The sequence below is a fragment of the Pholcus phalangioides genome, unplaced genomic scaffold (assembly GCF_987345545.1).
Source record: "Pholcus phalangioides strain wild (caught in Gottingen) unplaced genomic scaffold, Ppha-v1.0 ptg000001l_1, whole genome shotgun sequence".
Lineage (NCBI taxonomy): Eukaryota > Metazoa > Arthropoda > Arachnida > Araneae > Pholcidae > Pholcus > Pholcus phalangioides.
The window spans coordinates 11,047,143-11,072,033 of NW_028301594.1; the positions used below are offsets into that span (position 1 = coordinate 11,047,143).

Genomic DNA, 24,891 nt, shown 5'->3' on the forward strand with positions numbered 1-24,891 from the left:
TCATACATAATGTTGATTTCTGTTAAGTTACCTTGACAATCACAGATACTTAAATCAATACTCTTATTGTGCATAACATTAGAAGATGGCTAGCAATCAAAATATTAAGTTATAGGATTAAAGTATTTTTAATTTGCTAGTGCTGATTGTTTGATGCTTAAGAAATTTCTAACTTATTACATAGCTGCCAAGTCTTCCAGATTTCTACATCTCCCGGTCTCCCGAATAATTTTTACATCTGAATTTTGGCTGTGATAGTAAAAAATCCTTAATTTCGGGGAAAAAATTTTCCCAAATAATTTACTTGGAAGAAAGACTTTCGTTTTTAATCCTCTGAAATGACGTCACAAGTGTAATGCAAATTTTCACCATTGCGTCAAATAACAAAGAAAGTATTTCATTTTCAGGGGAGGAAGATAAAATTCGCCAAACAGCCAGCGTAAATTTGGCCTTGTGATATCCGATATCAAAAATTGATAAGATTACTTGCATTTGCTTTTACCATATGTCCTGTTTGGAGCCGATGGCAATTTTTTTTTTTTTGTTGGTGTGATTTGATTGGAAAGTAAAGTAGTAAAGACAGGTAATTTTACCTACTGGTTGGTGATGATTGGCGCCTTGACACTCGCTCTTGGGCAATGTTGCATGATGATACGTTTTTGGACAAAGAGAAAATCCCTATATTATTTCAAAAAATCCCTTAATTTTTTTACAGAATTTGGATTCGTGCAAAAATCTTATTAATTCTAACTCCCCAAAGTTGGCAGCTATGTTATTCTTAGTGCAAAAGTAAGATTGACTACGATATGATGTATTTAGTAGCATTTATAATACAATGTTTTTCCAGTTGAAAATGTGCAAAACAATGTTTTGGGTATTCAATTCTTTTGTCAGCTCTGCTTCAATTGAAATAAGTAACAATAATACTTTTTTAAAAAGTTGTATTTATATAACTGAAGCCAAGAAATCTAGTTGAGAATAAATGAGTTAGTGTATTAACAGATACTGCACAGGAATTTTTTATATGGAATAATATTTTGGGTAGATCAGAAAATTTAAAATATTTAAATACAAATATCCGTAATTACCATGTATAATACTCTGTAATTAGATATGGTAATTCAAAATGTAAAATGCTTCTATCTGCATAAGTTTCTTTTGTTATTTAACATATAGGTTAAAAAAACAAAATTTGACAACATTGACTGTTTTAGTACTGAGTTTTGGAGGTCAAAAACTTTACTATCTCTGTCCTATCACACATATTTTGAATAAACCTCTTTTTCGCTTAGTAAATATAATACAAATTTTACTTATTTTCAGATAAAATTATATATTATCTGTTCTAGACTCTTTGTATATCAAAAAATTTAAAATTGCTAATTATAATTGGTTTTGTTTTAATTATTATAATGGGTTTTGTTTTAATTATTATAATGAATTAATGTTTGAAAATAAAACATGGTAATATGAAAAAAATAAATTTTTCATCATTTTATATACCTATTGTGTTCAAAATAGTATCCAAAAGCATTCATTTAGGTTTTTATAGTTTAAACCAGTTTTTTATGCTTGTCATGTCGAAAGCCCAAACTCTGGCTCAAACAATCTTGTTTCTCCAAAAAGAAATTCTTTACAATTTTATTTTCATTTAAAAAAATCCCCCTTTCATATTTGTTTTAATATAGAATTTGAATTCGCATCAAAATCTCCCTAATTCTGTTTCTTCAAAGATGGCAACTATGTAATTAATTAATCTTGTGTAAAACTTTTCTGTAAACAAGTCTTTTCAATAGTTTCAATATTTTTGGTATTAAATAAAATTATTTTGCTTTTAGCCTAGTACAATTCTATAACATTTGTAAGTTGTATGAAATTTCTTTTGTATGTTATGTTCAATTTTAAAATTTAGATTTCATTATCTTTTAGGATGCAGAACAACCTTGTTTAACCAATGCTGACTTTGGGGACGAGATCGTTCAACAACAGCGTGCATCATTACAGTAAGGCCAGCAAGAAGAAAAGAAATGATTGTAAGTGGGAAGACGTGACTTTTTAGCATTACAACATTCACATACATTACAAAAGGATAAACATGGAGCTGGTAACCTTTTAATATTACAGGAATTGCAGCAGTTGCTCTCGGCTCTGTCAGAAATACTTGTATATGTGTGCCTGTGTTTTAATTTTCAGCTTTCTCATAAATATAAACAAAGTGGAACTGAGTGTTGCTGCAGTTTGATGCACTGCTGACCATCTTTGGTGCATTGATGACTGAACTGATTTTGCAGCTGTTATGGTTTGTAATTATTGAATCAAAAATCCAAAATAGTTTGTCTATTTAATTTAGCTCATATATACATATTGATATACAGACAAAAACAAACATATATATGTAGCCATTCCATCTTTGCTTGTTGTATCATTGTAGCATTTACTCAGGACAAATTATGTCAGGAATGCCAGAGCCAACTCCTGCGCCACCAGCACCACCCCCACCACAACAACAGCCACCTCCCCCTCCACCAGCACAAACACAACCTCCGCAACAACCACCACCTCCAAATCAACCTCAACAACCCCCTCCTCCACCTGTCTTGAATGTTCCAACAACTGTTCCAACTACAAAGCCATGTAATATATGTGATCATTGTAGGAATTATTACCTCGGACTCAAACCTCCTGAACTGTACGCAAAGTGTCATGAACGACCTTTCATGTGTACATATTGCCATAAGAGCTTCGCTCGAAAGGACAAGCTGTCTGACCATGTAAAGATGCATACTGGGGAACGACCCCATGTTTGCACACATTGTGGTAAGGGTTTCACACGCAAAGATAAGTTGACCGTGCACATCCGCATCCACACGGGAGAACGTCCGTATGTCTGCACTCACTGTGGCAAGGGTTTTGCGAGGAAGGAGAAGCTCGTTGCTCACCTCTGCCTCCATACAGGCCAACACCCTCACCATTGTCAGCATTGCGGGAAGGGCTTCGCATGGAGGGATAAGTTAATTAACCACATTCGAGTCCATACCGGGGAACGGCCATTTGTCTGTAAGCACTGTGGAAAAGGCTTCGCCCAAAACGACAAGCTAACAACCCACATAAGAATACATACCGGTGAACGTCCGTACGTATGCAAACATTGTGGCAAGGGGTTTGCCCGAAACGACAAGCTGACAGTTCATGTTCGTATCCACACCGGTGAACGGCCCTTTGTCTGTAAACACTGCGGTAAAGCATTTGCACGTAAAGATAAGCTGACATCGCACATACGTATGCATACTGGTGAGGCGCCGTATGCGTGCAACCAGTGTGGCGTCACTTTTGATTTAAAGGGGAAACTAAATGCACATTTGAATGCTCATACAGGTAAATATCCATTCGTTTGCATTCATTGCGGCATAGGTTTCGATCAAAAAGAGAAACTTAACTCGCATCTACTCTTGCACATCGGCAGTACAACGTGCGAAACCCTAATTTTGAACCCAATATTTGTGAAGCCGCCTCAGTGAAAACAAAAATCTGCTTATATAAAAATCATATTGACCTTTATCTGGTTCTTGGAGATTTTTTTTTAACCCAAAACATTTTTTGGGTTGGGGAAAAAACTCAGGGGAGTGATGGAGGTTGGAAACAAATTTCTCTTTGGCTGCAATTTCAAAATTTTTCCATGATGGTTATTGTACCAGCAAAATTTTACAAATATATCTTAGTAAATATATTTTATGAAATGAGAACAAGTTCACATTTCTGTCTTTTCATACTCTATTTTAGTGATAGTAAGTTTGATGCAATGATTATGACCAAAGACAGTTGAACAACTTTTAGAATATATATCTCAGAAACCAAGTTCCATGTCGTAATGTCTTTTGGTCTGTTGCAAACTCAATTTTTGGCAGTATGAATAATAATTAAAATTGACGAGAATTTTTTTAGCAGATTCAAATGAAATGGGACGTGATGAGGTGTGAAAAAATGGTCATGATTTTTTTTTTTAAATTCAATAAATATTCGTCTGTTGAAAACTTACCACAATCGGCTTGGTTTTGATAGCATGTCGTTTTGGGGAAGGCAGTGGATCAAAGGAGGCAATCATGGATCAGGTTTAAGTTTCTAATAAACTTGCACTGGTTCTTTCAAGAGTGAGTGGCCTTCGTAGCCATCTTATTCATACTGTTCTTGGCACTTTGTTTTCTTAATGAAGAAAATTAAATGTCAAGATAGTTTTGGATGGTTTTTGTTAGGCCATGAAAGTAAGCTGTGTTAAAGAAAAAGCCTTCAGGAGTCTGAAGTATCCCCAAACTAGATGCTGTAGTCGGTTACAGGGGAGGGTTTTTGTGAGTAAAAAGTTTTTTCCCCATTTCTTTTCCTAAAATGTGTAATGCTAAGTATATACATATATAAGATACGTGCAATTGTCTAAACTTCAAAGTTGTGACCTTGTGTACTTCAATCTCGATTTTAAATGGCTGTTGCTCTTTCTTAGGTTAACACATGTTAAAATATTAAATTTAGAAATTAACAAGAATCTGTATATTGTTTCAGTTCTGATATTTTACAGTAGGTATATCCTTTCACATTTAGATTACATAATACGCAGCAGTATTTACCTTCTGAAATTTTCAACTTATTAATCGTTTAATTTTTTAATAGTTGTGCCGTAAAAAATTTACAACCAATTTGAAGCTTTTTTTGAATTTAAAATATTGATTACAGATTTGACTGCTGTATTTGAGATAATTTTTTTCTACCGTGTTGAATTTTCTCATAACCATCGATGATTTCATATAGTACAAATATGGTCACTAAAAAAATCATATGACCTTGTCTTATGACAACGAATTTCAAGGCTTGAAATTATTACAAGACCGCAGTGTGCGTGCATTATATGCTATAATCGATTCAGGGATGGCATAGGGATTGTTGAAGGATTGTGGTGCTGTAGTGTCAGTTTATCTTTGCGGGTTGAATCGAGCAAAATGGCTGATGTCCATAAATGAAGTTAGTTTGAGTTTCGAGTGACGCTTCAGGTTTTTCCGAACATAAACAAATATGACAGGTGTGACCCCCGGGCATTTTTAAGCATTTAATTTTATGTAATGTCATTTATATGTGCTGGTTTTATTTGTGGTGTAGGGTGTTTTTTGTTAATTTTTTTATGTCAGAAGCTTAAGATCAAAAGTTTTTTTTTTTGTGATTTTAGTGTCATATTTTAAGTTTGATTTTCATTTTAATTATTGTTGATGCGGTTTTGTGTCAATGTTTTCTTTTTTTGTCAGTGGCCAGTTTTTTTTTTTTTTTGTTAACCTATTATACACAATTAGTTTGATATTGTTTGCTTGTGTGGATGTAGGTATTTGGTATACGATGGTCTTTTTTTTTACTTTTGTTTATTTGTGCTAATCATCAACAAGGAATAAATACTTGACTAAATTCAATGGTTTTAATTTTCTCCCAAGAAACCTGTTTAAAAGTGAGATTAAGACAATATTAATATATTTATCATGTAGCTGAAAACTAATGAATGTTTTCATTTTAGAGTTAATTATAACATCTGTATATTGTTCATTTAAAGTGTGTTCAGAACACTGTAGCTTCTTAGAAATTAATGGCCAATATTCAGTTTTTATAACTACAGTTATCAAAGCATTTGGTAAAGTTATGAAATAAGCGTAAAATTAAAAAAAGAAAGGGTTACAAAGTTACTTGAACTTGAAAAAATTGAGGTTGAGATTTTTTGATAAAAAGTTTTGGTAACAAAGTTTACAAAAATGTAAAATTTCTGAGTTTGGTGCCACATTTGTTTTGTGTGAAAATATGAGTTGGTGAAAAGTTTATAATTTATACATGACAATTTATTTCTGGCATCTGACATACAGCCAGTGCAGAGTTGACTGTGCCAATATCTAATAATGTTTGAAATGCCTACAAATGCTATCTAGTAGTGAAAGCTTATATTTAAAAGAAGTCAGTTGAATCGGCTATAATATGTTACAAAAAATTTTTTTGTCGAATACCACTCAGACATTTTCAGTGGTCAACTTCTAGCTCCATCCATAAGTGTGTGTGTGATTGTTAGACTCTTGAAATGTTCATCAGTGTGCCAGATAAATTAAAGCCGGTGAATTTGGAAGTACTGTGCTGATGTAAAGGATTTGTCTGTGCTGTAGGTGTTGGTAGTTTTTGTCACCAAAAACACAAGATGTAACAAATACTTCATGCACATTCACAGACAGTTTGTGCATATCATATAAATAGTCTAACTTCACACATTTATTAAACTAGGAATGTGTTTTCCTTAACGTTAGCATCAGTTGATTTTTTCTTTTTTTTTGTTTGAGACAACTTGCTATCAAGTTTTTTAATTGCCCATATTGATAAAGCTATAATTTTAGACTGAATCATAACTTTCAGTTACTTTCAACATATACATCGCAAGATTATGTTTATTTTACCCACACTTGTCTGTGCCATTTGAATTTGTTTCAAAAGTTAAACTATTTCTGGTAGCTTTTTTGTCCAATGCTATGGCCTTTTTTTAATAGCTGGTAGCTCAAACCATTTTTTGGACAGTATACTTTATGAATCGCTTTTATGGCATTGTTTATCATTCAGTAGTCCATTATATCAGGTGTTTTTTTTTTTTCCAAACCTGTGTGTGTATCAATCAACCTTGTGTATAAAGTGTTGTCTGAATAGCTGAAAAAAAATGTTTCTCTGTAAATATATGGCTAATAAAGATTGAATTGAATACTGGGAATGGTGTGATTTTTTTTTTTTTGGTGTGCTCATTCGCGGTAGAAATTCATGTACTATCTTTATACAAGAATCATTTTTAATCAAAAAGTATTTTTTTATGGTGGATCATACACTCCCAGTATTAAATTCAGTCACTTTATATTCTCGTGAACTGTGAATCCCTGTTTCATGCAGGAAAAAGTTAATATGCTGGCTGTGTATTACGCTAGACTACATACAAGTAATTGTGAAACTGTCAGATTTGTATAGGATTTTCCTACCTTTTTAATCAACTTGTCATTCTATGTCAGAGATGTCAGATTTAAATTGTTATCTAGAAATATCAAGAAAAGCTATCTGATATTGGGGGGGTTAAATGTTATATTATACCGGAATCCAAAGGCCAAATAGTGATGAAAATCAAATAAATACTGATGTCATTTCCATTTTATTATATTTGTGATTCAAGATACATAAGGAGTACTATGAAACTGGTATCCTAATTTTCAGTTAGAATTGCCACGGGGAAAAAAGACTGGTTGTGCTTAAAACTGCAATAGACGTGTAGCATCACTAGAACATGAAACAATGATGTCACCAATAAATGTTAGAGCCATACATATACTCGTTTAACATGTTCAGGCATATACCAACTTGGAGAGCTCCACCAAAGAAATATTTATGAAGTGCATGTATGGTTAGTGTTATTGATGCACCCCGATCCACCCTTATGGATATACAGGGGAAAACAGTAAACCAGCTGCTGCAAATCCTGCCAGTACCATCTGGCTAGGCCAGACAGGCATAAAGGTCTAGATGTGATAACCAGGGAGACCCAATTCAATAGAAGTAACGCTCTTAATTTCCCTGTTTATTCCTTGTGTATAATACAGATTACACTCCATGAAGTGACTCAAGGAATTTGTTAAGAGGGTGGTAGGTATGTGAACACCTAGTATAGTTCTCAACCTTAAGCAGGCGACCCAGATTTCAGTTTGTGACTGGAGGGTGTTGGTCATATGCATGAATAGTTAGAAATGGGAAAAAATTAAACATTGAATTGGCCAGGTTTGTGTGTGACTTAGGGCCCAGTCCTGCCTTGGCAGTTGACCCCCCCCCCCCCAGTCTGATGAATCGTGATTCTTTTGATCAATGATGCATGAACAAGAATGTTCCTGAATAAAACTTCTAAATGCAGATTGGTGGTGCCTCTTATCTGAAACAATTTTGATAGGCATCTCAATGGCTTTTGGCTAAAATTTATCTCTATAGCTCTGTATAGAGTAGTAAAAAGCTGTGGATTATGACTTAATGCCCCAAAGGGAAGAGCTCATGTGATTCTGCCAATTGACACCTAGTAAAAGACGAGTTGTAGTTCTTGAAAATGTGAAGCATTCTTCTGTGGGAACATCAAGGGATTCTAGGATAAAATTGGGAAGATGGGATTATATATTATTGTACATGTCAAGGGAGTTGCTGATGGTATGGCCAACAACTCAACACAAGGTTATTGTGAACTAACGAGAGTTTATCAGATTAGAAATTAATTTATACCAAGGGTTTAGGTGGCTAAAAATTTTTTTTTGCGATGGGGAATACTGGGTAATGTCTTTTCAGTACACTGGGCGGACATACAGTTATGTAAAGCAACCCAGTTGTATAGATGTTTCTCTATCTCAGCACGACTAGTGATGATTTGTATAACCTGTCAAATTTATTTTCTATTTTATGAAATAAGTTTTTGGCTGTATTCAGTTTGGTTTCCAAGGCCTGTTTGGCTGCCTGCAGTTCTTCTAGTGCTGATTATGCTTATTTCTCTATCCATTATTTGATACCTTAAATGGTTGATATGAAAGCAGGATAGAAAAAGCAGGTTTAAAACCTGCTTCAAGAATTTTCACTAATGACTACTCTATCTCTTTCCTTACGAAGGAATAAAGTCAAGTGGGTGCTAGAACTCCCAATGCTACCATAATATTTGTACATGTGAACGGGGCTTGTATAGTTTGATTTGCTGTCTGGCTATTTTGTCAGCAACTTCATATACATGGAATTTGACATATAGAGAACTCTGTAAAAGTTGATAGTTGTCAATGTGGGGGGGGGGGGGGGTTACTAAGTTGATGGCTTGGTGCAATGACTGGCACAAAGTTGAATAGCTGAGTAATTTCGAATTGATTTGATTGAGCAAAGCTGTTTGGCTGTTGGATAAGATAAAGATGGATTTATTTTGCTTTGTAATTTGCTCCCTTGACATTTTCAGCAAGTGTTTCAACTTTGAAGATTGATCGTTTTACGCAAATAAATGATGTCATAGCCATGATTAAGTCCAGAAATGTGAAACTTACACTAGATTTAGTGATTTCTGAGCTATTGGTGTAGCATTTGATGGTTGATTGATAGCATTGAACTAATATCGACCATTTCATTTCTTCCAGCTATGGGAATATAGTTTGATAAAATTTGTTTTGATGCAGGAGTCTTTCTCTCTTGTATCAGCAAGAAAGAAATTTCTATTTTTCCTCAAGACTGCTGTCAATATAATTTCTGAAAAAAAGTACTTGTTTCCTTTATAAGAGGTCTTGCGCCAGGTATTTCTTTCGAGCCTGTACTTGGTTTCAAATACTTCTCATTGCAGATGCCATTTTGAAGGTGGCAGCTTAAGGTCAGTTTCTAGGCCACTTAGACGATGGGCCGGTCAAGACACACATGGAACTTGCATAGCACCAGATCTTTTTTGCAGACATTCAAAAGTTAATGATTTTTTTGGATCCTTATCTCCATTCAACTTAGGCTCCTCAACTTATAATTTTTCTATCACCATTATACTACCTTGAGCTAGGAACCTGGTGTGCTCAACAGGTGATGTAGATTGCAGATTGTTAAATTGAGAAAGCGGTGGTGAACAAAGGAAACATACACAAAAAATAGAAAACTGATCATCCAACATAAAATATCACATACTGGATAATATGTGGTTTGTCTTTAAGAGCTTTAGCTACTAACTCCAAAGTGTTCATGTGTCTACAAATGATGCAAGGATTTGCCACACCTAAAGTGGCTCTTTGATAGATAAATGTGTCCCCAGTATTTTGTCTTTGGCCAAGTTTTTGATGTATATAGAAAATAGTCTGGTGTTAATTTATTTTTGGGGTCCTTGGGTAAAACTTCCTTTAGCTATTCTGCTATAGAGAGGTGGTTCCTTTCATGGTTTTTGATGGATGTTTCTGGCGTGTCTACACAGAAGTGCTTGCATGTAATGGTCCCCTTTGACTATGCCTTCCCCCTTTCTGTGTTGGCTAGATGTTCAGGCCCCATGTACATGGTTTGTAATGGCTCTTGAAAAATAATTTTTTCATCTATGAAATTCTTTGAATGCTGCCCCTCATATTGCCAATTCTCGCCTAAATATTTTTGCCAAATATCTATGAGTAAATTGCATTATATTACCTGAACTGGGACATCCTTTTATCCACGAGGTTTGGTTGGTCTATGGTCACCCTATTCTTTTTTTATTACTGAAAAATTCGTGAAATGAACAGGTGGCTGCACAATTAATTTATGATAATCCAATTGACACTTTCTCTTCCTTTTCTCCTAAGTATAAGATATATTCTAGAGAAGTTCTGTGACCACATGATACTCTCTGTCCCACAAATTCAATCAAGAAACTAAATAAGCATCAGGGCTGGACAAGTAAGAAATTTGCCAGAGTAATTTTTTAGGTTGCCAAATAAATTTTTACGAAGAAAAAGGTAAAAAATAATGCTTTAGACTTTTTCTGGGCGTAGTGACTCTGATATGAAGCTATAAATTCCAAACATTTTGTGCTGTTCTCAATCTGCAATATAGCAACTGCATAAAGAAAATTTCAAATGCTAATGCCAACTTTTTAGTTGCCATGGTGATTTAGCACCTAGGATTTGTCCAGCCGTGCTAAGCATCAAATGAAATCGGAAAGTTTTTTTACTATTTCCAGATCTAGTCTATGGTTTTCCAAAGTTGGTAATGTTGCTTCCTGTGCGGTCGGAAGCTTTGGGTTTAATATGGATTCTCTGTGCTGGCTTGAGGTGGACGGGGTGATATAGTGAGAAAAGAAAAGGTTAAAAAAAGGGGAAGCTATATATGGAACAAAAAGTTTAGGAAACTGTAGTTGAATCGTCACGAGAGGGGGGGGGGCTGACTGCTGACTTGACCACTGGGTAGACAGATTGATCTTATTTATAAAATTTCCATGCACAGGCATCCCTTGCTTTATATGGTTAATTGGTTCTACAAAAATAATCACTTAAAATTTAACTTGGGTAAGAGAGATGGTTTTTTCTTAGGGGTAAAGAGAAAATAAAACAAATCCAACGTCCAGCAGCAAAATAAATTTTTATGAATGAATTATTGAAACTTTTTAATAAATCTTGTCAATTTAGGCTATATGAATAAATTTAATACTTTTTATTTCTGTCTTCGGTACTTCATATTGATTCTAGTGACTGTGTACCCCACCCCCTTTAAGAGCCTGATATGATAGGCTGGTAACATTTTTAATGAAAGCAGCAGAGATTCAGCTGACATGCAGCATTCTTCATCTCTTCATAAAAACTTGAGAAGCAAAGCTAGAGAATTCTGAAAATCTTTTTGAGATATGACAGTTCTAGATTCATAAGGTTAATTTTTTTCATTTTGATGGCATTGTTTATGTGTTGCCAAAGGATACTCTTTAGTGATATCCTGTGAGATGGATTTGACCATTTGTGTCATCTACACCAACAAATTCAGCAGATTGTGTCATTTTAATTCTACTATACCTCTAATTTGCAAGTCTATTTTCAGGATTAAAATCAAACTAAAGACTCTATTTTGCAGGTCCCAATTTATAAAATTATACGGTTTCAGTTAACACTATTTTGAAAAGTTAAAGCAAGGGATGCCTTTACTCTGTAAATTTACTTCAAAATCAATTTAATCTCTTAATTAAAACTAATCATCCTGGGCTATTTGGGAGTATAGTCACATGTAATTACTGCCTGGCAGTCGAGGTCTGGATTTGAATTGTAGTTTAGGCAGGGATGTGTAGTAACTAATAATTTTCTGGAATGAAATCTCTCACAGCTCGTAAGAAAATGCAAAATTATAAAAATGAGGAAAAAACTTCCCTATACACTTTCGAAACCATACGAATGACATTTGGGGAGTTTTTATTCCCTTCAATAAGTAGTTTTTCTTTTTGGTTGCAAATAAGAAAAATTTTGGATTTTGTGATATAAAAGAAAGGATGTGTTCTTGGTGGTCAATAATAGAAATACAAATTTATTTTTTCTTATATATAGATTTATTAGAGGGACTTGAAGTATAAATTATTGAAATCATATTAGACACACCACCAACCCCTTCACTTAAAAATTTTTGTATCTAGTGCGTCCCAGAAACACCCAATGCGTACAGATCCAGTGGTGCCAGGAAGAAGCAGAAAAACATGAATCTGGCAACACTAGGAGTTAAAACACTTGGCCAGACCACACGTTTCTGAAAGGATACCTTCCGTCTGTCTACTTAAAAATGTGTAATCATTCTTATATATATAATTTAATTAAAAGTTATAGTAGTTACTTAGGAAAAGGCTGGCTTTAGTTATTCTGACCCCGCAAAACACGGTTAATTAGTAGAAAGTCATGTTCCTTAATGTGGAGGTCCCCGAAACAATGTTTTGCATTGTTCTACGATAACCTCTCGATTGACCAGAAATGTTCTTCGGTAAGAATACCCATAATAGTGTTTTCTCTACACTTTTCTTCAAATTCTTTCAGATTGTTCTGCAGAGTAGCAATGGTTTTTCTGTGACGTACATCACAGATTTCGGCAAAGGGGCAAAAAACATGGTCCAGAAACAAAGGTTCTGTTTTAAGGGCATCAATTTAAGTCTTTCACCAGCATAGGCAAGATAATTTAAAAGCAGGGTTTTTTTTTTTTTTTGGAATAAAAATGGAATAAAAAGTACATTTATGTCAATGGAACACATTTTTCTATCCCTTTTGATCCTGCTGAAAATCAGAAGAAAGCCTACTTTCATTTAAAAAAAAAAAAAATTCATCTTACAAACGATTTAGTAATTTCCACTATGCGAGTTGATGGGTTAACTGACTCATATAATGTTGATGTATAGAATTTTAGTTATTTTCAAAAGTTAAAATTAATGGAACCTGCACCTTTTCATGTTTGAAGATAGACGTATTGTACAAAGACAACCGCTTACTTTCCAAAGTATTAATAATTAGCTTATAAGGTTGAGATGGGATGAACTCGGAAGGTAATTAAAAGTTTAAAGCTGTTTGGAAGTTCAACTTGTGTTCCTTTTAACTATTCTTTTTACATCATATTTATAATATTCAGTCACCATCTTGTTTTGAGGGAAGAAAAAAAAAAAAAATTCACACACACACCTTTTTACTTTGTCAATATGCTTGCCACTCAAGTAGTAACCAACCATGTATATTTCAACCAATCGGCCTAGCCTTTTTTCCCCTTATAAAATGTCTAGTACAGTAGAACTTCATTAAAACAGGATAGGGGTTGTCTGTTTTAATGAAAGTCTGGTATATATCAAAATAATTCTCACAGGGATTACCCTTAGTGATTTCACCCCCCCCCCTTACTTTTCTGAGAAACATCTCGCTGCAGTGAACAATGTTCAATCGCTTACTTGGAAATGTAAAACTCATCAGATAAAAAAATAAACTTTATCATTCTTAAAATTTTTTTTTAATTGTCCATTATAATAAGGTTCTATTGTACTTGTAAGACTTGACCATAAAGTTATAACGCATAATTTGGACCATTGTACCCTATCAGCCAGTTTCTAGCAGGTGGTTATTTAATGCTCATACTTTCTTTTTTACGTGTCACAACTTTCATAATCAATACTATATACTGGTCATTCCTAGTTTGTATACCCGTATTTCCAAACTTGGTACTTTTGTGATCCTTGAAAATAAGATGAATGCTCTAGCAGTTTCCCAAACTTTTTGTTCCATCGCCCCTTCTTTCAGGAATTTTTCTCTTATCGCCCCCCCCCCCCCAACTCAAGCAAACCCATAGGATCCTATGTTATACCCGTAACTACTATCGCCCACTTTGGGAAGCACTGCCCTAGCATCTTAATTTTTTCCACCTTAATTTCTTTTTAAATATTTAATAAAATTGGTCACAGAATCAAATTAAAGTGACTCTTCAAAATATTTATTCTATTATTAATTTTCACTATTATTCCATTAAATTTTTTTTAGCTTATCTTGTAGTCTATCTTTCTCAATGAAGTAAACTCCCTTCAAAATGCTGTAGGTTTTATAATGAAGTAAGCTTTCATCCAATTATCAGCAGGTGCAAACTAAGGGGTACAGGGAAAAGTGTTGCATTGAGAAATTTACTTTGTAAGATATCTGGGCCTGTCGATGCTAAAATGAGGGGCTTTTAAGAAATATCTTTTCAATGCCAGTTAAAGTGCTGTGATATGTTGTTGTAGCTGTCAAGCTTCCTGGATTTTCTGGGAGACTTCATCTCCCAGACAAAGGTTTTTAACAATTGGCTGTTGTGCGAAGATTTTCGAAGAAGCTATTTTTGGAAAAATAGAATTCAACTACCTTTGCGGGGAATCTGGAATCAAACCCACGTCCTTTCACTTTTCGGGTGAATGTCCTAGACCACAAAGGCAACTCAGGCCAAGCTCACAACTGCTGACGCTACCACCAAATGGTGACATATGAAAGGATGACGTAACTTTCCGCTATCCATACAAAGGTTTTTAACAGCTAGCTGTTACGAAGATGGATTTTTAGAAAGAGAAAATTCAACCTTGTGCACATGAGCTCTAAGGAAAAATTGAGAGATTCGTTGCCTTTGTAGTCTAGTGGTCTAGGGCGTTCACCCAGAAAGTGAAAGGATGTGGGTTCGATTCCCAGCAAAGGTAGTTGAATTTTCTTTTTCTCCAAAACTTCATCTTCGTAACAGTCAGTTGTTAAAAACCTTTGTATGGATAGCAGAGTGACGTCATCCTTACACCTCCCAGACAACCGAAAAATTTTAATGTATCTCTAATTTGAACAGTGATTGCAAAAAAATCCCAATTTTTGGGGGAAGGATTATTTCCAAAGAATTTACCTGGGAAAAAGAGTGTTGCTTTCTCTTTTGATCCCCCAAATGATGTCCTAAACAATTTAAATTGTCACCATTGCATAAAATCACAAGAAATCTTCCATCCTGGGTTGGGCAGAGAAACAAAATTCTCCAAACAGCCAGTGTGTCAATTCAGCCTTTCGACAACCGAAATTGACGAGATGACTTGTCTTTGCTTTGATCATATGTCCCATTAAATCTGCATGCCCTGTTTCGAGTCCGAAAGTGATTCTTTTTTTTGTTGACTTAATTTGATTTGAGAGTAGTAATGACAGGTAATTTAACCTACTAGTTAACAACTTGGAAGTAATTGGAAATGGCTTGCATAATATGTTTTTTTGCAAAGCAGAAAAATTCCTAATTTTACTTTTATTACTGAAAAATTCCCTTTTATATTAATTTCTGTATGGAATTTGTATCTGTGCAAAAACGTTCCTGATTTCCATTCTCCAGTTTTCAGCTATTCACTGTTTCAGAATCATTGCTTGATGATACTGTTTTTTACTGGCCTTTATTGTATTAACCCCTTTAAGCGGCATTAATGAGATATCTCACGAGTGAATTGGCAAGAAATTTGGATGCTCTTTCTTTGAAAAATCTGTAATAAATTTAGTAACCTTGTGTCCTAACCTAACCGCACTGTAGGAAAAGGGAAGGAAAAAAAACAAATACAACGAGGTGGCTGACTTAAGAACATCATGGATCCCCGAGCCATTTTTTGGAGTTACCTACTACTACCCCCCCCCCCCCACGCGGAACCCCCCAACGAATCGGTACATGCGGGAATGTGCGTGTAGTGAAACCTGACGTGAAGTTTTTTGTTGTTTCTCTGTAATGCTTGTTATGTGTAGTGCTGCCATCTGCCACTAGTTTTTCTAACTATGAGTGAAGTGTTATGATTGAATGATTTATCGTTGTAGGACTGTTGCTCTCTGTGGCGAGACTTTTTAACGTGGAGATCGGCTCGCATTTGCGCCTTGAAGTTGGGACCCACAGAAAACCAACTTCAGCCGACCACCACTGTGGGGTTCGAACCCGAATCCTCGCATCGCGAGTCCGTCACTATAACCACTCGACCACCGCAGCGGCAATAAAAGAGTAAGATACTACAAAATATGTAAAGTGATAAGAATGTAGGTACAAAGTTAGATTTCTTTTCACCCTCACCCTACCTGTTCTCTTTCACTATTATAAGAAAGATATGTTATATGCGAGGAAAAAAATCACTATCAGGGTATACAAAAAACCAAAGTGAAAAAAAAATTGCAAGGTTGCAACAAAGCTTCAGTAGAGAGAAAAAAAAACAGTAAACTTGTTTGAAGTCATTTCACTGGCGTTTGGACGCAATATTACGCCCTTTGATCGTAAAGTGGTTAAAAGCCTCTTATTTTAGCATAGACAAGCATAGATATTTTGTAAAGTTGATTTCTTTCTTAATGGAACACTTTTTCCCCTATACCCATTGTCTGAAGCTGCTTAAAATTGGAAGAAAGCTTACTTCGTTTTAAAAGCTATGGTATTTTAAGTTTAGTGATTATTGCTTGCCACTTGAAAAATTAAGTACCTTTCAATCAACGAGACTTTCTAGTGCTTGTGTGCACTGAAAATTTATTGGTAAACTTTTCTTATTAATTCACTAGTGTGCATACAGTTCATCATTCCTCTCAAAATGCTAATGAGTTTGGCTTATTTGCAATTTTAAAATCTTGACAACAGATTTTTTTTTCTTTATAATTTACAGTTATTTCCAACACGAGTTTAAAAAAATTCAAGTTTGCTTCTTGTTAAATTATGTAAAGTAATATATTCTGCTCATTTTTTCCTCCTATTTTTTCAGTGAACGAATAATCAGATGTGTTAAGCTGCCAATTGATAGATACAAAAAGGTCTAAACTGTCATCTTGTGTAAGTTTTTGTTGTGGATTGTTTTTCAGATAGTTGTAAGATTTCTTCCATTAAATTATCATTTCTTAGTTATTAAGCTAAGCTTGGTCTAAATTTGATTTCATCTGGTCTCTTCCAGAGTTAGTGTAAGTAGACGTGGGGGTGAGTGGTTCCATTTATCCTAGTACTGCCACCAGATGTCTGCTGTACTATCACCAAAAAATGAACAAAAGTCCTCAGAGTAAAGACTTGTAGCTGAAGAGATCTAATAAGTGTCTTGAAGCTCTCAGGGGTCAATCAATTGATGACCCAAATGCTCAAATGTATGTGCAGAGTACATTTAGCATTTACAAAGAAATTCTTGGGGCTTTCCTAAACCATGTTTCCATAAGTGGACAATATCGCTTTTTTTTTTTTTTGGATTTGGGGGGGGGGGGACTTCAGAAACTACTGATACAAAGTGAGATCAACAGTGAAAGACGAGACAAATAAGTTTATAATATACTATGGCCTAGACATGTTTTAACCCTGTTGCTCCTGAGCACCACATTACTCCTTCAAGCATGTAAGAGTGCTGAATGACTGAAGACATTCAAAGATTATTTCTCAAAGCACTGGATGTGAAGTAATTTTCAAAATATGATAAACTGTAGATATTACATTGCATGAATGAACGGCAGAACTTTGCCACTGGACTTATACTGTTGCCGAGATCTCTTCCAGCCTAGCTTTGTGGCAGAGTCTGGAACAGATTTTACATTGCAAGTGCTTCATTTAACTTTATTTCGTATTCATAAAATATTTTTAAATGTGAATTTTTTCCACAAGCATTATAAATACCTTTTGTGTAAGTCATTTTTCATGATTTACGATTTTATTTATTTCATCAAATCTCAAAATTCTGTAATGCTTTGTGTTATCTGAGGTTTCAGTTTATCAGAGTGAGGTCTGGTGCTTGTTATGCGGGATCCTGCTGTGTTTAACATTTGGTATTTCATTAAGTATGATAAATAAAAAAAGGCTTATAAATTTAATTTACATATTTTGCCCTTTTTTTAAGGTTTAATTTTTCTTTCTATTTTTTTTTTTTTTTTCAGATAGTGTGGTATTTCCCATCACCATCTTATACCTGGACCTTCCAAAGAGAAAGAAGGTTTGATTAACATCGCATACGCAGGTAATTCAAACCATACAAATGATGCAGTGTTGGCAGTAAAAAAACAAACTTTTGTTTGACAGTTTACTGTGTCTATCATCCGGCTGCTGGAAAAAAACCCCCAAACAAACTATATTTTGTATTAGCTAGCAGTACAGTGTCTTCCAAATGGAATACGCTGTATAATTGTAATAAGAGTATAGTCTAGTATTTTGTAAATTGTAATGTAATGTTCATGTATACGAAGTGACATTCTTGTGTGCGAATTGCAGTGAGTTTTTTCTTTTACATATGTGAAGCCGAGTTGCAAAGTAAGAACTAATTGTAAGAGTACAGTTTACCTATGCAGTGTATGTTTGTGATGTTGCGATTTATTCGTGAGCTTGACTTCCATGGGCCGCTAACAAATTCTAATGAATGTTGACCTCCGTAATATGGCAGATATAATGAATCTTGTAGCCCCATCATCATTATTGGCAAATATATCCGAGAACAGCGGCCTGTATCTCATGAATATAAAATCGCAGCAGCTTCAGCCACAGATTGGAGAACGCCTTTTTCCGTGTAATTTCTGTAATAAAAGTTTCACTCGTAAAGATAAATTGAATGACCACATACGTGTGCACACGGGTGATAGTCCCCATGTTTGCTCGCACTGCGGCAAAAGTTTCACGAGAAAAGACAAGCTTACCGCGCACTTGCGTACCCATACGGGCGAACGCCCATATGCGTGTACACTCTGTACCAAGACATTTGTGCGTAAAGATAAGCTTGTGGCCCATATGTGCGTGCACACAGGGGAACACCCGTTTAATTGCCAACATTGTGGTAAGGGATTCGCATGGAAGGACAAGCTGACAAAACACATACGTATTCATACCGGTGAACGACCATATGTGTGTATGCACTGTGGTAAGTCGTTCACTCAGAATGATAAGTTAAGAACACATCTGCGCATTCATACCGGAGAGAGGCCGTATGTTTGTAAACACTGCGGCAAAGCCTTCGCTCGCAACGACAAGCTGACGACTCACATCAGGCTCCATACCGGCGAACGTCCATTCGTATGCCAACAATGCGGGAAGGCTTTCATACAGAAGGACAAGCTGACGAATCACATGTTCACTCATACAGGCAATTACCCGTACGTTTGCCCCCACTGCAGTAAAGGGTTTGCCGCCAAGGACAAGCTGACGAACCACATTCGTGTACATACGGGCGAAAGGCCCTTCGTGTGCAAGCAGTGTGGGAAAGCCTTTACGAAGAATGACAAGCTGACGACACATACTCGCATACATACGGGTGAGCGGCCTTTTGTGTGTACGCACTGCGGTAAGGCGTTCATCCAGAAGGACAAGCTCACTATACACATCCGCATACATACAGATGAACGTCCTTATGTGTGTAGGCAGTGCAGTAAAGGCTTCATTCAAAAGGACAAGCTCACTGCACACGAAAGAATACACTCAGGGAATTGCCCTTTCGTGTGTAAGCACTGCGGAAAAGCTTTTGCACAAAAGGACAAGTTGGTCGTGCATGAACGCATCCATACAGGAGAAAAGCCTTTCGTATGCCCACATTGCACCAAAGCGTTCGCTAGAAACGACAAGCTCACAGCTCACATACGAACGCACACGGGCGAGAAGCCCTATGTGTGCAGTCAGTGTGGCAAAGCCTTCGCTGCAAAGGCCAAGCTGAATGGACACGCAAAAATTCACGCGAGCAAGCCGCCCTTCTTGTGCAACCAGTGTGGCATCGTTTTCCACCACCAAGGTCAGCTAGATGCCCACATTCTTTTCCATAACAGCAGCTACCCATTCATGTGTAATTATTGTGGTATTGGTTTTCACTCTAAAGAGAAGCTGAACGCGCACTTGTTGATTCATGTAGGAGGAGGTTCGCATGCAGCTCTCATAGTCCATTCCTTCATTGGGAAAACTGAGTAATTAGAATGAATACATGAGCAACACCTTTGCTTTAATCCCCTTGTTGTTCTCATTTCAAGTTTTACAAAATTTATCAAAATTTTGCTATTGACAAAAAATAAAAGCCTCTAACCCATGGCTCGAAGGCACAACTAAAAAAAATTGTTCTCAGATGAAACTTTTGCTCTAAAAAGCTGTTTTCATTACTTGCGGCATAATAAGTTTTGACATAACTTTTTCTGCATAAGAGAACTTTTAGTTATTAAAGCTCTCGTTCCCTTGGTCTTCCAAACTTCAAAATTCAATAAACAATCAGTTGTAGATTACGAAAAATAGAAAGGGTTGCTGAGAAAAAAAAAGTGGATTATGAGAATTGAAAAATATCCAAAAATTGTGTCCATTATTGGCTTTACATTTGATTAGTTTTATGTGTGATTCTGATATCCATGAAAATAAGAATGGTGGTGTTCGCTTGACCAACTTTGATGTCCTCTGGCATACGATAATTATGTGAGCTTTGCGTACCTAGTTGGACGGTCGTTTGGAATAAAAATGCGCAAGGTGAAGGGTGGCTGCTAGCGCTCAGAGAGAGATGTTGTCGGCAGTTTGTTCTTGCTGCGTAAGAAAGCTTAAGTGTAAACTGTATTTTGTGAATTTTTTTAAATACATGTGGTAAAAAAGAAAAATAAAAAAAAAACCTTATTGGGCAAAACAATTTCAAGACTCATATGTATAACACGCTAAAGTGCCTTTATGTCCCATTAATTATCATTTAGCACAGTTGTGCTTGCACTGAAGATCGAACTTCTAGTACACCTCAACACAATGCCTTGCATTGTCGGTGTTATGATCTATTCAGTGTGTCATCATTTCCTGTTTGTGCAGTGTGCACTGGAACTTAGCAGCTTTTTTTTAATCATTAGTCCTCTGGTTTGTGGAAACAGTTGCACGATTCATACCAAGTTGACGGCAGGGTGGGTTCTTCAATGTTTGCGGGGAAATCATTTGGGATGGGTGTAAAATGTGAGTCAAAGGTGCTTTTAGCCTGTTAAACATATGAGTCTTACCACAATAATATTGTTTGCCCAATGAAAAGTGTGTATATTTTTTCCTGCGAGCATTGAATTTTTTTTTTTTAATCCCCCCCTGCCTTTCAATTGGTGATATACGTGCGGAGCTGTTTCTACAAACCATGTTGCTGCAAAATTATTTCCAGTGTATGCTGTATGAACACATGGATTGGTGATGCACTGAATTCCGGTACCACTGGTGGAGGAGTCTCCATGGCTCCTGCAACAGCGGTTATTCTTTTCTGCCAGTATTCGATGATCAGTGCAAGCAAGCTGTGTCGAGACTATCAAGAATTTAATGTATATGTTGCTGCTACTAACCCCACTGGAAAATTGGACTTGAAACATACTGAACTACCATGTGTGAAGTACAAGGGAAATATTTCCCTTTTTTTTGTTTTTTTTTGTTCCTCTATTAATTTTTTAAAGCTTTGTACTATTTATTAGAGGAAGAATTTTTTTTTTTATTTGTTCAATTAAGATCATTGAACGTCCTTATAAAATGAATGGAACAATGTGTAATTCCATCTGGATGAACAGTAACATTCATCAGTGTATGTATATATTATATGTGTAATGCTTAATCATCATTCTCAGAAGAAAATGGCCTCCCTCAGGACAATTGATACACATTTTCTTTTATGACTATGTTTCTCTTTGCGAAGTCATTCTTGCATATAGTTTCATTTGGCGAAAGGAAAAAAAATCAAGTATAATACATGATAACATATTCACTCTTTTTGCATTTTCATGTAATTAATTACATCAGAAACACAATTTAAATTTCGATTTAAAATTTTTTTCCCAAATCACTGAAGTGTTTCAGGTAATGTTATCACTTGGAGAATTTTAACTAGTACTGTATCTCTCACAAAAATTAAAAGGGGGGAAAAGAAAAATCGATACGATTTTCCATGTCAGAATGACAAACCATTTCTCATTATGGGAATTTTATTCACAATGTAACATACATTTAAGCTGTGAAATTTTCTAATGCTTTTTTGTTTCTTTTGTTTGATAATGTGTTTTTTTTCTTTTGTGACTATTTTAAAGTAATGTTTGTGCCAGTGCTTCCCAAACATATTTCCCTTAGTAACATTCAAGCTGACTCCTTTTTCTTGCCCCAGAAGTGAAAGATGTGTATCTCGTACAGAAATTTTTAATACAAGAAAAAAGAAATTCTTATGGATTTTAAGCTAACGCTATGTATATACTCATAGAAGTTTTTTTGAGCACTGATATTTACTGAAGTTTTTTTTCATATTCCACTGATAACGTTTGTGTGAATTCAATTCTTTAAACTTTTGTTCCTTTTTTTTCAATTCAAAATTGTAGCAAAATCTTAAAAAATTTAATTGGAATGTGAACCCATATCTAACATCTCGTGTCATAGCTCTGTTTTAGGAGCATTTTATTACAGTATGGGTTCACCATTGTCATTTGGCTTAATAGCTGTAAATTTCAAAAAATATATATTTTGAAGGTCATTATAGCAATTCAAACATTTCATCTATTATTGTTGAGGAGTATGTATTTCAGTTTCTAAGATGATAAATTTCTAGTTGATTTCTTCCAAAGCTATAGAATCTTCTGACTTTCGTGGTTATTTTAAAGTGTCGTCAAGGAAAACAGTAGTGTTTTGGTTCCAGTCAGACTTGAAAATATATTTATTCTGTAATGCAATGTATCTTTTCACCTGTTATAATCATTCTGGAGTCGTATAGTGCACGTTATTCTTCCTGTTATTTCAAACAGTTTTGAGAATCTTGTTTTAATTTTATTCATACAATGATATACGTTAATATGCCTATGATGCATATTTCAAAGTCAATCTTCTTATTAGTAATGTTAGAATTGATACAGCTGGCAAAAATACATTAATTCAAAACGTTATGTTATGATCTTGAAATCCAAGTACTTTTTATCATTGGGCGTTAATTCATGGTTTCTATTATGGGTACGTTTTTCCCCTTCTCAATTTTATTTTAGTTTCAAAGTTTTTTTTCCTATTTTGTTTTACATCTGTTTCTGGATTTTTCTCCCCTTTAAAATTTTGTTTTTATATGAATTCTTTTCTCTATGCTAAACTCTCAAAACTTATGTATACATATTTTTATTTTGAAATTGACACTTTTTATTTTTTTGTAATCTGGTTTTTTTTCTTTGACAGTTTGGGAAACGCTGGACTTAACTAATAGATTTACAAAATATATTATTTTTACTTGCTATGCTGTAATAAAATTCATGGATATGTTTTTCTTTCCCATAAACACTTGTATACCTTGACATTCCTGTAAAAAGACAGTTTTTTTCCTTAAAATTTGTTGTGCGCTATCAATGCCCCAATTTCTGTCTATTTGTAATGGCTAAAAAAAAGTTTTTTTTTTTCGTTGTTCTGTTCTTTTTGTTGGTGATGGCAATAAAAAAATTTTCCAGCCAAGCTGTTGTCTTCAATGTGTTTGTTCAGCTTCCATATTTATACCTACGTATTAATTTTTATTTCCTTAAACCATTGCCAAAATATTGCCTAAGGTAGATTGCTATAGTTAACCTAGCGTTTCCTAAACTGTTCATGTTTAGTGAATTCAAAATGGGTTTTCTTTTTATTCAAGTATGATTCAGGTATTGAAAATATCCAAGTTGTGATCAATTTTTTTTCTTTTCAAGTGCATGCTTTGATTTTTTTTCCCCCTCTTGTTTTATGGTTTCTTTATTTTTCTTAAAAATCAAAACTGGGGGATGGGCAAACTATAGCCTATTTGGACTTTTTTTTCATTCATTTCCCTTCCCCCCTCTCAAGATTGACATAATTGATGCAGGAGGATATTAATATGGCAACAGATTGTTTACTCTAGCTATTTGATGAACATGTTGTTTTAAACATTACACAATCTTTCTTCCTTTTCTGGAGGCTTTTTTAAAAACACTTTATGTAGCTAAACTGTTCAGTGACATTTCTACATTTTCATCTGCCTTGGGCAAATGAGGCATTATTTTGGCAATTGGTATAAGAATATTTTTTTGTGGTTAATCTGAAAAGATAAAATTTGAATATCCAGTAGACTTGATAATCTGGCCCATTCAATATCCAGCATTTTAGGTGGGCTTTCTTCGATCAAACAATAGGGAAACATAAGTTCAAATTTTTCTATTGAGCTTTTTCAACTACTATTAATTTGGCACACCCTTATTTGATATGCGCTGGATTAGTGAGAGTATACTGTCTTTCACATTCAATATAACTTGGTGATTAGGGTAATAAGAATGCTGTGGTTTGTGAGATGGATGAAAATATTTAGCACTGATATGGTGATTGGGGGAATAGATCAGTGTTTCCCAAAGTGGGCAATATCGTTAGAATTTAGTACAGGATCCTATGAGTTGACTTGAGTTAAGGGGGCGATGAGAATGAAAAACATATTAAAGCGACGGAACAAAAAATTTGTGAAACTGGTATAGATGTAAAAAATTGATCTGGGGAAAAAAAACCAGCATTAGTCATTAGATTGAAATTGGGAAAAAAGTTTAAATTGCTTAACACAGTGGATGAAATTAAATATTTGTATAATAGGGTATCTGTAACAACAGATTCCTCGCCCCCATTTTATTTACAAGCATATAAAACACAGAAGTCTGCACACAATAACAATAAGACTGCACACTATAAGTTATATATAAGGTATTAGAGCTTGAAGTAATGAGGTTTTTCCCTAGATGTCTTGCATTTGATTGGAATCGGAGGGTCTTTCAAATACATGCATCTTTCTTCAAAGTGTTTTTGCCCTTGTATCAGCTTTGCTGTGGGAAACATGAATTTAAAGCTGAGATCAGTGATATGTATAGCTAATAATGTTGAGGCCAAATAATTGTTTTCACATAAGATACAACGTATAACAGGGGCGTAGCCAGAAATTTCGTTCGGGGGGGGGGGGGGGAACCAAAGTGACAG

General features: G+C 35.0%; 2 protein-coding genes and 1 non-coding gene across 5 annotated transcripts in view; all 3 read left to right on the forward strand.

The window, feature by feature from the left end:
- LOC149089864 (uncharacterized) overlaps positions 1–24,891 on the forward strand; it is a 41,933-nt gene that overhangs the window by 6,990 nt on the left and 10,052 nt on the right. For 2 of the 3 annotated variants that reach the window (XM_089253038.1, XM_089253062.1), the window contains exons 2-4: positions 1,930–2,033; positions 16,745–16,812; positions 17,889–17,968. The gene's annotated coding sequence lies outside the window, so the exon portion shown is untranslated. The remainder of the gene's footprint in view (positions 1–1,929; positions 2,034–16,744; positions 16,813–17,888; positions 17,969–24,891) is intronic. The other variant, XM_089253054.1, reaches the window with a different exon arrangement.
- On the forward strand, positions 2,311–22,585 carry LOC149089865 (uncharacterized). Its single transcript, XM_089234888.1, has 2 exons — positions 2,311–3,514; positions 18,351–22,585. The coding sequence occupies exons 1-2, from the start codon at positions 2,451–2,453 to the stop codon at positions 19,891–19,893; spliced, it is 2,607 nt and encodes an 868-aa protein (XP_089091014.1). The 5' UTR covers positions 2,311–2,450; the 3' UTR covers positions 19,894–22,585.
- Positions 14,628–14,701, forward strand: TRNAS-AGA (transfer RNA serine (anticodon AGA)). Its single transcript has one exon. It is a non-coding gene; the product is annotated as a tRNA-Ser (tRNA).

Bases quoted from the DNA above. Each gene is read 5' to 3' on its own strand.
- LOC149089865 (XM_089234888.1), top strand. From the start codon at position 2,451: ATGTCAGGAATGCCAGAGCCAACTCCTGCGCCACCAGCACCACCCCCA. The intron at 3,515-18,350 runs GTGAAAACAAAA...CATGGGCCGCTA, and splicing joins ATATTTGTGAAGCCGCCTCA to ACAAATTCTAATGAATGTTG.